Below are 16,852 nucleotides of genomic sequence, written 5' to 3'. Positions count from 1 at the left end.
TGAAGTATTCATCAGTCTGTATGAAATGATATTTCGATCACATCATCCATGAGATCATTGACTTGGTTTGGTCATTCACTTTGGTATGATTTATGTTCCAAAGGCGCTGAATTTGACATTGATGGCCATAGTTTGGCTGTTAAAACCTGTGACAAGATGGTATCACTCTCATCTAAAGTTGTTGCAAATGGGTGGCTTAACCTTAGTCATTTCTGTGCTGTTGAAAAGTTTTGAAAAATATAGGTGTCACAGTTATTATTAGTCCACTTCCATGCTCAAATTATTAATGACGAGGTGTCATGCTTATAGAATGTGTGACAACATAACATGCATTTCGAGCAGGTTTATGATAAACTTTTCAATTTCATTGCTATATTAAATTTTCCTATATTGGAACCCAAACCAAACATGTAAGGTTGTGTGAATATAACAGTTACATAACATTAAACAATATATAATTTCAGAAGCTAGTGTTTCCTAGATTGTTTTGAGTAGTATAGATAAATTATATTTGTATTGGGAGGGGGGCACTTGATGGATACTGTGTGAATAATTGAAATTATAAATGATGTTTTAAAGTAAAGTTGCAATTACGTTACTGCTTTCCTGAAATTATTAGACCTCACAATATAGATTATATATTCAAAGTCGTTAATTACATTATATATCTTGCATAACGACCTATACTAAGCACGTTTAAACAATGACATCATGGTGGGCAACATCATTACATTGATCAGCAAAACAATTTAACATAAAATGGATACAATAAATAAATGTCACGTAACTGCAACTATCTCCTCTGTTAAAAAAAACATTCAAAATTATTTTTTGTTATAAAAAATAAGTTAGCGAAATATCCATGTCAGTAAGTGCCCCCTCCCAATCCTATAATGAGTGAAGTGGAGTGGGGTGGGTGGGCGTGTCCCTTAGTTTTACTTTCACGCCCTGTAATGCTATTCGCGCAGTAAACATAGGGAGAGAATCTGAATATCTAAATACATTGGAATATTTTTCCCTATAATAGACTCATCACTTAAGTGTAATTCTAGCATTCCAGTTGTAGCAATGTTGACATCCATATGAAGGTAGGAAATTGGAATTTCAATAATAATAAGTCCAGGTTGAGTGTACCAAAATATTGATACTTTCAGAACTGAATATTCACAGCATCATGGAACCCATAATATGTTTGTATAACTTCAACATTAAGAATGTCAGCGTTTTTAATGTATACATGGTCAATCAACGTTCCACTTTCTGTAGTTGGTAAGGCTACACATTGTTTGAATCCTTGCTTTTCCAAAATGTTCTGCACACTGGAAGACACAAGTATATTTTCGTTGAAATCACCAATAATAATGTTACTTGCAGATATTTTACTCATTTCACTAACCAGACACAATAGGTTTTCTCTAAACACATCAGCTTTATATGACCGCGGTCTATATATAACAGCTACTGACACACATAAGTCTTTCACATAAAAAGCTAAGTACTCCAAATTAGACACATGTAGCTTGAGGAATTCAGTACTTTTATGAATGCTAGAATAAACTGCTACACCTCCATGTGCCTGTTGTTTCAAATCTGATGTTATCTCATTAGATGTATCATAAGATAATGACCGTGGTTTGTGATGAAAATCAAAATCTTTTAATTCTAATTCACTATATAGTTGCCCATCCAGTAGCCAGGTTTCTGTCAAACACATAAAATCAACATTAACAAGTCTTTTATCGCATTTGATGTCTTCAAAATGAGATAATAATCCTTCAACATTGTATAGCAAGATAGTACATTGGCAAACCCTGTCTGACACTGATTTTGACGTCAAGTATTTTGGCATGCTTAATAGAGCTGATTCAATCTTTTCATTGCAATACATACTCGATTCCTTGAAATCTTGAATAATAAGGCCATCTAATGACTTAACTCTACTCAAGGCTACATAAGCTTGCCCTGGAGAAAATATTTTATTCAATGATACTACAGCTTTCTCTACTGTTAATCCTTGTACTTTGTGTATAGTGCATGCATAAGCTAGCTTTAATGGATATTGTCTTCTAATGCCTCCACCATTGTTTACTCTGTCCTCTGATGGTTTTATAGGTGTGCTATTTGGTGATAATACAGAGAAGCTTCCAGATTTACTGCGTAGTTTAGTACCAACCTTCACGTTATCAAACACTACATATATACAGGATGGAAATATGTTATTGTCTTCAAAAGAAATATGTGCAATTTTGCCAAAAACACCATTTACTAGACCATCAGATACATCAATGTTTTTAATTAACATCACACGAGCATTTATAGCCAAAGTAACCGTCTTTGCCAAGTTTGTATTGTAGACTTTGACATAGTTCCTCTCTCTCTGTTCTAGTTTTTTAGTTTTAGTATTTCTAGAAAAGTCTTGAGCATTAATACATATGGGGTTTGAACATGTTAAATGAAGCATGTTTATATTACATAGATCCACATCTTTATTTGTTGCAAATATATGCATACCATTGTACTCTTCACCAGTTTCACACAGACGAAACATGTTCACAACATTTGCTGGTAATTCATCAGATTTTCTTCGTGTTCTGACGCTATTTAATGCCTCAGCAAACTGTTGATCTTGCTGCCTTACTACATCTGTTAATTCAGCAATGGCGAAATAATCATTCCACAGATCCATACCTTCGCTACTAACATATAAAGCTTTTCCTTTTACAGGTGGTAATTGATAAAAATCGCCTACAGCAATCACAGAAACATTTCCAAATGGTGAATAGTCACCAGTCTGTTTGATTTGCCTTAATCTCCCATGTATATAACAAAGCAACTTCTTGTCAACCATTGAAATTTCATCAATAATAAGAATCTGCAGACTACTTAGTTTGGAACGAATGGTGGTTAATGTATCTTGTCCTAGTGGTTGATATGGCAATTTGGCATCAACTGCTATTGAGAAAGTACTATGGACAGTGGTTGCATTTATGTTGAACGCAGCTACACCGGTCGGTGCTGTCAACAGAACAGAAATATCATCTGGATTTGGTAGAATACGAGCAAGAATTCTTGAAGCCTCATAATACACAGCTTTGATAACATGAGATTTTCCTGTTCCTGCTCCTCCACTTAAGAACATGTGAAATGGTGCAACATTCTTGCCATTAGCTTTATCTAAACACCATTGTCGAACAGTGTAGAATATATCACGCTGTTTATCATTAAGTGATCTCATCAATATTTTAGCCTCATCTTTGGACATTCCACACTGACTATATACTTCTTTACAAACGTCTTTTTTATCTTTGTGCAACAAGTCTGGAATTGAATCTTCACTTTCTGATTCATTAGATACCGAATTCGTACTAACTGATTCTAAACATTCTAATCTTTCCTTCTCGGACTCTGGGTGAATTTGTGCCCATGCATCTTCTAAAAGAGGGCATGACTCAAGCATTTGCTCAGCTGCATCAATAACATCAACATCTTTCTCAAACATTGCTTTATTTCTGTCAACTATAGATTTAACTCTTTCAGGCCAATTGTTCTTGTATTTCACAGCACCAGTTTGATAAAACTCTTCAAATGAATGGAATTGTTTAGGTTTCAACTGGCATTCAGCCCTGTATGGTAGAAAAAGTTGCAATATACTTTGATAATGCTTCTCTGGTTGCTTAGTTACTGAAAATCTTGCATATCTAACAACTGCAGGATCAGTTCTTGTTCTCTTTTGCATAAAACCTAGACCATTATTAAGTTTAATAACTTTATTGTTATCAATATTTCTTTTTCTTTCTACCTCTGATGTAGGTACAATTCTGTATTCAGAAGCAAAACTTGCAAGACACATGGTATTAATTTCATTTGGTCTATTCTTATAACGATCAAGCATACTTGTCATCCAAATGTTTTCATTGTTGAGATCTCCGCCTTTACTCATGCTCTTTAAAATTGCTAGTGGAAGACTCATTTTAATTGGAGTATCGCCTGTAGGAATAAATTGTACTTTTCTTGAGCATTCTTTTAACCTTAAATTACAAACTCTGTATACAGCCTCCTGAGCACTCAACTCACGGTTGTGAAGATATACACCTCCAATTTTTTTCATTGCAAGTTTTGCATCCATATTCCCTTCTTTTGATGCTTCCCTCTGTGCATGATCTAACAACAATCCCATTTCTCGTTCTGCTTTTGAAATGTAGCTAATAATGTACACAACACAACTGTAGGCATCCACAATATATTGTATGTCCATATTTGCATTCCAGCATCTCAGAAGATCTTTGTTATATTGATTTACCCAAACATCAGAAGGTTGGCGTTTTAAAACTATGCTTGTTTTCTTTGTCAACACGCTAGACGCTTTCTCGAAGTTTTCTTGGGTTAATTCAATGTACGCAAACAAGGATGAAACAGATGTGAAGTTCTTTTCAGAATTGAGTAGTATATTCCAGATTTTTGTCAGAATTGCCATGGCTGTATCTTTAGTCATCTCATTTTTTTGGTCTGTTTCTTGATATTCTGATTCACTATCAACATAATTCTGTATGACATCATCAGTTTCAATTGTTTTCTCTTCTTTGTCATTAGATTTGTCTCCATCAGTTTGAACAATAAAGGTTTTTCCTGAAGGTGGGCGTGGGAAATTAAATCTACAAGTAGTACCAAGTTTTCTGCAAGTTTTTGAATGTCTTGTACTGTGTTTTTGTACACTATTCACAATCTCATTAAGTTCTTCATCTTGTTCCGGAGATGGCATTTCACAAGTGACATATTTGTCCACAAAAGCTGTTACTTCTTCATCATCATCTTTATCAATAATTGGTGCATCCTTTACCCAGAAAAGACAATGTGTATGAGGAGAACCACGTTGCTGAAATTCAACACGGTAAAAATAATCTACTATTTCGCCAATAGGTGCTGCAGGTGACATTATTACCTGTTTCAAAAAAGAGTGGAATCTGTGTTCAAACATTCGAGCTGCAGTTACAGGGTTGCTTCTTAATACAGAACATTTTTCAGACCAATCAAGCTCTTCAAAACTTCGTGTATCACCTTCTTCTCGAAGAATACATTCAATTATTTCAGGCCATCTCGTGTCAGCAGATGAAAATGAACAAAACCATGTAGGTATACCAAGCTGTCTTAACATTGCAAATAAATCTTTCTGTGCACTTTGCCAAAAAGGGGGTGTTCCACGGATGGGTTTCAAAAACTTGTATCCCTCATTGTGCTTAAGAATGTCAGTCAATGATTGTGAATTTGTTAAAGTTGCAGCTGTTACAGATTGACCACCTGCTTTACCAGAACCTTTGCGTAAGGCAATAGACACATTTGAGACAACTTGTTGTACTTCTGACAAATACTGAGCATAAAATATAAAATCTGTATTTTTTGCAAATCTACCATCTGCATTCATCAAACGAGTATGCAGATATCTTGACAATGTTATTTTTTCACTGCGTTTGTCATGAAATGTTGGTGATCCTTCAGGATACAATACAGGAAAAGACTTTGCTTCATTACCCTCATCCATTAACATTTTAACTGGACTATTTCCTTCAGCAGGGGCAATACAAGATATTTCATCAGAAGGTTGATCAAGAACTTCGGGTCCAACATCAACTGGTTGAAGACATGTATCTAAAAGTAATCCATCTTTTTCTTCTTCATTGTCCTCAAAATCTCTATTTTTTTCTTCAGAATGTTTTGAGGCACTATCTTCGCTATCTGGTGTTTCAATTTCTTCTTCAATTTTTGCTAAAGGATTAACCCAATCTTTGTTAAAACAAACATCACTATACCATTTATTGTTCTTCTGCAGATATACTAATGCATTTTTTATATGAGCCTCATTTACAAAGTGATACTGATAATGGCCCTTGTATGTTAGTTTCCGCTTCAGTTTTACTTTTATCATTTGGTCATCTGATTCACATCTTGGTAAAATGGATGTAGCTTTATCAATGCTAGAAGGGACACATACAACAGGTCCATGAACACCATTCTGTCCACCTTTTGGTAAAGCCAACATTTTCATAAAAGGTATGTGCAATGCCACCAAATGTTGTTCAAGGGAGTTTAAGCATTTTAATTCATCTGGAATAGGCTTCAGATTAAGATTGTTGGTAACTGCTTCACATGGAATTTTACCACTAAGGATTTTTCTTTGACAAGTAAAACAAATCCATAATTTACACTGTCCATTTTTCAAATATAAACATTCACTATCACTAGAACACACACTGCTACATTTGTGTAGATAATCTTCGGTAATACACTTATCTGCAATTAATGCAACATTTCCACCTTTTTTGGTGTACACCTCTTTTTTACAGTGAATAACTTGATTTCTGAAAAGTCGCCGATGGCATACTGCACAGACAAAATCTGGACCATTGGCAATTTCATTTCTAAACATAGCCAATACATTTCTAAAATATTGTTTCTTATTTGATTCTATTAATCTCTTGGTGGTTATTCTATTTAAAAGATCTTTTCTATGCTGTTCATTCTTTTTATATGTTGTAGTACTCCTTTCCTTCACAGCTTCTCTGTGCGACGGATTATATTTATATTTAGCAATGCTTCTAGATTTCACAGAATCCCTGTGTAATTCATCTTCTTTATATTTAGTAATGCTTCTAGTTTTTATAGACTCCCTGTGCATTTCGTCATATTTATATTTTGTAGTGCTTCTTGTCTTCACAGCTTCCCTGTGAGACTTATTATTCGCATAATGTTGAATCATGTTCTTTTTTTTTCTTTGGCAAAAACTGTTATCATTGTAATATCGCTTTTGCTCTTTCTCTAGTTTACGTTTTTTAGCCACATGTTGCCCAGTTTGTTTAGCACTTCGTTTTCTTTGAACATATTCTTTCAAACATTTAAGGTAGGCACGTCTGCCCTGAGATTTTGTAATTTTTGGTTGTTTAGTTAAAGTGTTTGGTGCATCATCTGACTCTATATTGCTATCATTTTTAAATAATTTCATTGTTGCTCCAATATTAGTTTCTGTGCTTTCTAAACGTCTTTTTTTCGTTCCAATTTTTGACACCCTGTCTTGTTCTATAATGTTGCTCTGGGAGCAGTCACACAACACATCACCAGCATGCTTGACACATTCAACCACTTCATAATGTATTTCCATAGCGTGTTTTAAGTATATTGCTTTTCCATTATTGGATACACTCTTGTTAAGCTGATAGTTGGAATATTTAATCCATTTACCTCGGCTAAATGTGCAAATATCTGTTCTTAATAGATCAGCAGCTCCAAGTATTTCAACTTCTGTTGCCCATGTTTGAGCATATTGCATACCTGATGCTATAATGTAATCATCAACAGACACATGGCCTGGTCTTAAAAAGGGGTAAAACACAGGGTTATTCTTCTTTAGATGATTTACAATGGCAAATCTGATTCGCATGTGGTTATCCTCACTTCCAGATAGTACATATGACAAAGCCCGGAAAAAACAATTACCATCCCCTTGGATAGATTTGGTTTTACATGGTTCACCCATTTCAAAAGTTTCAGTATGAAACCCAAATCTTTCTCTTTCATTTTGTAAACTAAGTTCAGTGCACAATCTTTGACGCATCTCAGAGGACAAGGGTTGATATAAAAAAGGTGTATGATCTGATTCAACTAACTCCACTTCATTATCTGACTGAGTTTCAGTGTCAATAACATGACACTTTTCAGCATTAACATTTATACCCGTAACTTCAAACTGTTCATTTTCATGCACATGCATGGATACAGCAAGATCACAACAATGTTTATACACCATCTCAATACTACTGAACTGGATTGCTATGCTTAATCCATCAGGTGCTACCATGCCTTTGGAATTTCTTGAATGTGAATCAAAGATCCAATAAAATCCATCATTCTTGATCACAGCAAATGCTGCTCCACCAAATATGACAAAGCATGAATTATATTCAGTTAATGATATATCAAGAGCATTGTCAAATGGTGTAAGAAATGTGTTCTCATCATCACTTTCACCAATAATACCAAATAATGAGTCACCAACACTCAAAGTAAACTGGGTGTCAAATAAATCAACTGTTTGTGGTAATTCTGTCACTAATAACAGTTCTGAATTAACAGTTGTAGACTGTTGTAAAAAGCCATACAATTCATTACCAGTTTGCAGTATTATATCCAAATCTTCCGAATCCCATGAATCTACACATTTGATTTGACTGAATATCATAGAAACTAAGCTATTTGCAACACACTGTTTTCCACTGTTATCTAGAAATTGATGATGACCTTGATGAAAGCTTCCTTGTACTGAAGTTTTTAGCATGAACTTATTACCTGTTGTCTGATCATTAACATTTCCAACTGAATCATTTAACAAATGAAATTGCTCTAATGAGAAACTCTCTGCAACATTATTTGTTTCTTCATCATGTACTTTATTAAAAATACTTCCAGCACTAATTTGCGACTCGTTCTGATCCCGAAAGATAATACTTACAGATTCATTCTGATCCCGAAGGACAATACTTTCTGATTCATTCTGATCCCGAAGGACAATACTTTCTGATTCATTCTGATCCCGAAGGACAATACTTTCTGATTCATTATGATCCCAAAGGACAGTATTGCTATGATCCCGAAGGACAGTATTGCTATGATCCCGAAGGACATTATTGCTATGATCCCGAAGGACAGTATTGCTATGATCCCGAAGGACAGTATTGCTATGATCCCGAAGGACAGTATTGCTATGATCCCGAAGGACAGTACTTTCTGATTCATTATGATCCCGAAGGACAATACTTTCTGATTTATTATGATCCCGAAGGACAGTATCGCTTTGATCCCGAAGGACAGTATCGCTTTGATCCCGAAGGACAATATCGCTTTGATCCCGAAGGACATTGGTTGGTGGGTTTCTACCCAAGGCCAACCTCTTCTTCAGAGCTTCACCTCTCTTCCATCCTTTCTTTCGAGGCATCTGAAAGATACAATTGTCAAAATACGAGTGATTTATTTAATATATTTGCTAAATTGAGCACTGTTTTTACCTACAAGAGATAGGTACATTGTTATTAAAATACAGATGCTACCTGTGTTAATTTCATTAGCAATACTGCTAATTTGCAAGCAAAACAGTGAGATAAATTGCAAACTTGCATTGTGAGTTTTTTTCCTTCACAGTTAAATACCACACAGCTGTCTTGAATTGCATCATCACACAAATGCATGTACATAGGTCTGATGTCTGTGTTTATGATTTTTGAAGTTTATACAGTTGTTAATAAAGAGCTAAACATACACTCATATCTACCCCTAAACATGTTCAAACATGATCAAAGTGTTTGTGTGAATGAGATCTGGTTGTAAAAAATGGTTGATTTCAAAAATATGCTACCTAAAAATTGTGGACATACAGCTTTCTTGAATTAGAACACTATAGAACTTTATTTACTGCTTAGAATGTCTATTGAATTACTAAACTAAAAACCTGATTGGTCCAGATATGTATGCATAGGCTAGAAAAATTGACACATATATATATCAATTCCCCAGTTGAGTGACAAAATGATCTACATATAGCACTAACTCCCACAAATCATGTGAACTTTGATATATTTTACCATAATGCTGACATGTAGTAATAATGTGTATAAGTATCAATACATACTGAGCAGTATATAAGCATATATCCAGAATTCACACTTCATTATTAACGGCTAAAAAAATGTGCACATGTTTGATACATAATTTTTAACCAAATTATAAAACTATATAAGGTATAGATCATAACAAATTCAACTTTCATGCCTAGACATATCTTACCTTTCAATATACAGGAATAGATTGTTATAGACTGCAAGTGAAATATAGAGAACTGTTAAATTATGCAACATAGTGAATTTACAATTATTATAGTAATGTGACGGTCAACACAGCAATTATTGGTATTAATACAGATAAATGGCAAACCTACACAGGAAAGTGTAACAAACAACTCTTTAATAAACATAATAAAAAATATTCACTGAATCTCTATTCACTAAACTATTCACTCTTCGCTACAAATTATTTAAAAAATTGTTCGCCCTGTTAATTGATTCAGGTTGATTTCAGGAAACATGAAATAGCAAATCATTACAACCAATGATTATTGACAAGGGGTCATTAACTTGACCAGTGGCTGAAACCGCAACATGCAGTTAGTACTATAGGTCAAAGGTCACAATACAAAATAAAACAAGTCATTGTCAATGACACGTCCCCGTTCCGTTCATATTTGAGTGACATATACATTCAAAGCAGCAACAATATGGATGTTGAACTGCATTCAGTAAAACAAAATAGCCACCAGTCAGCCAATTTTAACACAATCCAAACAAAAATTTTAAGTAAATTTGCCCACGCATGACTAAGACTCAGTTCCGGTATGGTGAAAATGTGCAATTTTTGACCTTAAAAGGACTAGCCCAAATGCACAGGCATATGTATGATGTGAAGTTTGAACTTGATCTGTCCAGGCATGTCCAAAATATGGATCGAAAACTAAATTCTTTAAAACAAAATGGCCGCCAGTTGGCCATTTTGAACTTGATCCGAAGAAAAATTGGTATGCATCAAGCTTATATTATGTTTAATATATGCACTAAATCTGAACAAAATCCATCCATGCATGACTGAGATCCGGTTCCGGAATTGTGAAAATACGTGATTTTGATGCATTTTCTGCCTTAAAATGGCCATCATTCAGCTATTGTTAAGCGGATCATGAAACAAATGCACATATCTATTTGTGACATGATTTACCATGTGTGTGTGAAGTTTGAACTTGATCAATCCAGACATGTCTCGGATACGGATCCAGAACTGAAATCTTTAAAACAAAATGGCCGCCAGTCGGCCATTTCGAACTTGATCCGAAAAAAAAATGACGTGCATCAACGTCCTATTATGTTTAATGTATGTACCAAATTTGAACAAAATCTGTCCATGCATAACTGAGATCCGGGTCCGGAATGGTGAAAATGTGCGATTTCAATGCATTTTCAGCCTTAAAGCAGCCGCCATTTGGCTATCGTTAATGAGATCATGAAACAAATGCACATACATATTTGTGACATAATGTACCTTGTGTGTGTGTGAAGTTTGAACTCGATCAATCCAGGCATGTCTCAGATACGGATCCAGAACTGAATTCTTTAAAACAAAATGGCCGCCAGTCGGCCATTTCAAGCCCGATCCCCCCCCCCCCAAAAATGACGTGCATCAAGCTCCTATTATGTTTAATGTATGTAACAAATTTGAACAAAATCCGTCCATGCATAACTGAGATCCGGGTCCGGAATGGTGAAAATGTGCGATTTTGATGCATTTTCGGCCTTAAAATGGCCGCTATTCGGCTATCTTTAATCGGATCATGAAAAAAATGCATGTGCATATGTCCCATATAATGTGTGATGTATGAGTGAAGTTTGAACTTAATCGACCCATGCATGTTCGAGATACAGGTGATCACGGACGCACGGACGCACACAGGGCAAAACATAATTCCCCGTTTTCGGACTACGTCCGAACGGGGACTTACAAGCAGCCTGTCAGCTGAGATAGCCCCGATGTTAGCTGTTCAAAATTAGATATCATCATGAATTGAACAAATCTCAGATAGGTATACCTGAGGTACCTATATGTATGGTATCCAAGCAATAGGCTCAAAATCAACCATTAGATAGTCAAGTACACACAAGATGATTGAAATATCAATGCAACATACCCACAAATAACAAAAATAGCAATTAAGGACCAGCAAGAAAATTTGGTAAAAAACACATGTGCAAAGAACCGGATGACTCCAGGTTTTGAAATTGTTAACACAAACATTGGGGTAACCGTGAATCTCTGGCCCCCGGCCAATGGGTCCCCGGCCAAATTGAATTGGCCCCCTGGCCAATGAGCCATTTACATGTTTTTCTCACATATTTTTATATATTTAACACCACTAGCCAATCTCTGGCTCAGGCCAAATTGAATGGCATACATATAAAATATGTTTTTTGAAATTCAGTCCCTCATCCCCTTGGCTTTTATCGCCAATTTTTTCGTCCCCAGAGTGATTTACCTCATCAATTTTGTTTCACGAGCGTCTCTAATAAATAATCTATCTAACCGCTGGACTGAATTAATGATATTATCAAAAAATCATAGAAGATTTGGCGAAAATCGGTCGTTTTTGACATCAACATATTTTTGCTCAGAAACGCAATGGCGATAAGACTCATTTTCAAGGACGCAGGTAGTTTAGATCGGAATGTTTCCTTTGTTTTGGTTTCGTTGTGAGTCTAGAGACATAACAATGTTATTTTTAGAGAATATAGAAAATGTTCTGTTTCAATACAGGATTTTGATATGCCAATCGGGCAATTTTAACAATTTCCTACTATTTCCAAAAATTGGCAATGGTACTAGCACAGAATGGACTTCCTGTTCTGCGCGTCTTTGATTGTAGCAATGTTCACGCCACTGTACGAAAATATGCACACTCGCGAATTTGACAACATTCACTTGAGCGTTTTAATATGGTGGAGGAATATAAGAAAATAGATGGAAATACCATTTACATCACTCATGCCGATTGATGATTCAATTGCTGGCTGGGATAGATGTATTTAGTGTTTATTTCTATGCTATATGTCTACACTTGCGATTCTCAATTTCGATGTGTAAAATTATATTTTTAGGTTTCTTCTTTTAGTATTCTCACATTTACTTGGTCATATTTTGTATATACCAGTCAGACACTGACAACAAGTAAGTAAATGGGCCTGAACTCGAGGTCCCAGAGAAAGCGTCAACGTACAACATTAATGAACTAAATTTACATTACAATCTCATGCTTACACAATCTGATTAAAATCTGATGTAGTGTACGGGCTTTAATTATTTTGGCTATAAACTTATTTTAATTTTATTTTTTATTACTTTTGTTATTAATGCCCTTTTATTTTATTATTTTACTTTGATTTTGATTTTGTGATTTTTTTTTAATTCCGCCCTACCTACATCTGATCCGACGCCTATGTAACGAGATTTCAATGAGACCCACTATCGACGATTTTAGTCAACGAATCACAGACCTCCTTCTATAGCGCACATGATGACGTCACCGGGCGGAGTCGGGTGGCAAACACACTCAAATAAAATGGCGGATTATACTGACGTTAGCGACCGAGAATAACACGGCTTTTCGGTAAGTTTATCATTGTCAAATGCAACGAAAGTAATTTTTATGTTAAAATTGTGGCTCGAATGGTTCGACTTTAGATCGTTATTTTGCATAGTTATTCTGGGAGTGACGATTTTGTTTCCACCGTTTCGACCGAACACCAGTGTCTTTTTCCAGTCGCCTGCCCTGGAGACGGGTGATGTTTTGTTGACGATCGGGCCAACATCGTCTACGGCATTGAAGCAGAGCTGTAAATATTCATAAAATTGTATCAACATTTTGTACATTATACAATAACTCTTTATTAAAGTAATTGAGCTGATTTGGACTGGAATAACATATTTTTTATTGGAACACAACGCAATTGATCAGGAAATATTTTTTGCTCCAATTTTCTGCGTCGATGCCGTGGGCCGGTGACCGTTATACAATTTAAAATTTGCATTGTTTACTATAACTGTTTACAGTGTTCTAATCATTACGATTTACTTATTTTTTTGCTTCCATTCTAGATAATTATGCTCAGTGATGTAAAATTGAAGCGATGACTGAATGAACGAACCTTGGCTGGCGAAGATGTATCTGGAAGTGTACACATTTGTTGGAAGTGAAAAAAATATTCAATGTAATGACAAAAATTGTAAAATGCTGTGGAATTTCTTTTGCAAATAAAAATATACTAGCAATTTTCTATTAATGGTTTATTCAAGTGGGCAAAATATAATGTACAAAAAGATTGCCCGTAGAGTGTCGCTACACTGAAAAGTAAGCAACCGACAGCCTGTATAAAAGGAGGGCTGTGATTGGCTGTTACTTACGCGAGATTTGAACGGGACTTACATAGGCGTAGGATCAGATGTAGGTAGGGCGGAATTAAAAAAAATCACAAAATCAAAATCAAAGTAAAATAATAAAATAAAAGGGCATTAATAACAAAAATAATAAAAAATAAAATTAAAATAAGTTTATAGCCAAAATAATTAAAGCCCGTACACTACATCAGATTTTAATCAGATTGATGCTTACATTACAATCTGATTTATGCTGGAGAACAAAGCATACAAGTACTGTGTACAATATACTGCAAAGTGGAAATAATATATTTATTTAACCGTTGATTTTTGTACAAAACTCCAAGAACACAAAACAAACAATCTACAACAAAAAACAAAAACAAAACTGCCAAGTATAAAAAAATACAAAATAAATGTAAGTAAACACAATTTTTGTAAACAAAATTGCAGTTTGCGGCCTCTATGGACAAGTTCACAACCTCTAATATTGCAAAACTGTTAGTTGTGAACTGAACATTGAATCTTATTAGGATTTCCACATACAGTTACACAGAACGAAAAAAAATTCAATAAGACAAGGAAAAATATTGCTTTTTTGTCAAGGCTATATACTAAATTCTCTTATCCTGAGGGTATTTTTGAGGGTGTACAAGTAATATGCATTAAAATTATCAACAAATGTAATCATAGTACAATTGTAAAGTAAACAAAATTATCTAGTGATTTTGGATTTGTTGGAAAAGTGGCCGAAAGGCTGTGACATTGTCTATTTGGTGATGAGAACTGCCAAGCCAGTTTTACAAAATATTGAACAAAAATTTTCGTAAACATTACCGACCAAAACTCCAAGAACACAAAACAAACAATCTACAACAAAAAACAAAAAAAAAACTGCCAAGTATAAAAAAATACAAAATAAATGTAAGTAAACACACTTTTTGTAAACAAAATTGCAGTTTGCGGCCTCTATGGACAAGTTCACAACCTCTAATATTGCAAAACTGTTAGTTGTGAACTGAACATTGAATCTTATTAGGATTTCCACATACAGTTACACAGAACGAAAAAAAATTCAATAAGACAAGGAAAAATATTGCTTTTTTGTCAAGGCTATATACTAAATTCTCTTATCCTGAGGGTATTTTTGAGGGTGTACAAGTAATATGCATTAAAATTATCAACAAATGTAATCATAGTACAATTGTAAAGTAAACAAAATTATCTAGTGATTTTGGATTTGTTGGAAAAGTGGCCGAAAGGCTGTGACATTATCTATTTGGTGATGAGAACTGCCAAGCCAGTTTTACCAAATATTGAACAAAAATTTTCGTAAACATTACCGACCACGAAAGACGCCCATCGCGAAATGTCTCTATATTACTGTCGAGTCATGGTAACTTGTCGGCCAATTCACTTCCGCGTTTTACGTACATTGGCTAGTGGCGTTAAATATATAAAAATATGTGAGAAAAACATGTAAATTAATAACTCATTGGCCAGGGGTCGGGCCAGAGATTCGGGTTACCTCATACATTGCTAGTTTTGGGAATTGAGGTTTGACCTTTCTAAATAATCGACACTATAAAATAGCGACATTGTTCAATTATTTCACCCATTAGAGCTGTAAAATAATGTCTTTGTTTGTTTGTGCCGCTCAAATGACACGTCTGTGACTTTCTAAATTTCCAAATTTATTAGACATGTGCAATGCTTTCAGAAGTTGAACACGATGCACGCACTTCCGGTCGACATGACTGGGCGACGCCATGATTGTTTTACACGATAAATGACTAGAAAATGCACAAAATCTATCATATTTAATATCTTAAACCGAAAACTGGACCTGAGAATGCGACTACTAGACCTTTACATTTCGGATACGTTCACTTATAGTAACATATATTGTCATATATTATCAATATTCAACATTTGAATCTCCGATCATAGAATAAACATGTACTCACCAAAACGAAAGCGCAGCATATAAACTTCGACCGTCTGGTGGCGCTATATAGTTTTCACAGTCACGGCCTGAGAAACGGGTCGTTGTCCAAGTCCAACATTCTTAGTTATACCATGGAACTATAAACCAGTTCCATGGTTATACTAGTAATTACTAGTGCAATAACATTTACGAAATCAGATCACACCTAGTTTTTTTCAGATTGATTTGTGGAAATGTTATGCCTTTATTTTAATCGTGTTCAAATGCAAAAATGTGCATATTTTGTACACGAATTAAAGTTATATATACTTGTAGAGGCTGTAAATATAAACGATGTTTTATCGAGTACATGACATGATTTATGTACGGTTTATACTAAGACTATACATGTGTTGTAATTTGATCAAAATTAAAGTACGCGTCTGTCACTGCTAGACCGTCGTTTTTTTTGGTAACTGTTATGATATGACAGTTTATACCGGGCATACTCTGTCCTGGGACTCGCCCACATAGATGTAAACAACATATTATACATATTAATTTTATAACCAGAACTTGACATGACTTAGACGTCTCTGGTATCATACTGACAACATAATTTTACAACATATATATAATAATAATTATAAGTTATTAAACTAAGTACAAGATAGAATGCGAAAACTGGGGCACATGTGCAAGAAAATATTTAAAATGTTTTGTTTATGGTGCGACAATTAACAGTTTAAAAAACGACTGTAGGTCGTGGTTACATGCACTTCTAGTATAATGTGCGCCCTCTATGGCAGCCAGGCCGCAGTAACTTCTTAATACATCTCCGCAATGAAGCCTCATATTCTAAGCTGAATGACATGCGTTATATTTTAGTATTTAAAATGTTTTCAGGCTATTTCA

General features: G+C 34.8%; 1 protein-coding gene and 1 long non-coding RNA gene across 2 annotated transcripts; both read right to left on the bottom strand.

Annotated features, from left to right (window-relative positions):
* Nucleotides 1-1,150: 1,150 nt before the first annotated feature.
* Nucleotides 1,151-8,323, bottom strand: LOC144348540 (uncharacterized). Its single transcript, XM_078007806.2, has one exon. The coding sequence runs from the start codon at nucleotides 8,321-8,323 to the stop codon at nucleotides 1,151-1,153; it is 7,173 nt and encodes a 2,390-aa protein (XP_077863932.2).
* Nucleotides 8,324-8,411: 88 nt separating this feature from the next.
* LOC146726066 (uncharacterized) lies at nucleotides 8,412-16,000 on the bottom strand. The gene is made up of 3 exons (XR_014928665.1): nucleotides 15,978-16,000; nucleotides 9,826-9,856; nucleotides 8,412-8,980 (listed from the first exon to the last, which is right to left on the bottom strand). It is a non-coding gene; the product is annotated as an uncharacterized LOC146726066 (long non-coding RNA).
* Between the last annotated feature and the right edge of the window lie 852 nt (nucleotides 16,001-16,852).

This window comes from Saccoglossus kowalevskii, unplaced genomic scaffold, assembly GCF_978046115.1.
Source record: "Saccoglossus kowalevskii unplaced genomic scaffold, keSacKowa6.1 SCAFFOLD_89, whole genome shotgun sequence".
Taxonomy (NCBI): Eukaryota; Metazoa; Hemichordata; class Enteropneusta; family Harrimaniidae; genus Saccoglossus; species Saccoglossus kowalevskii.
Note: the sequence above shows the minus strand (reverse complement) of the source record. Positions and strands in the feature narration are given on the sequence as shown.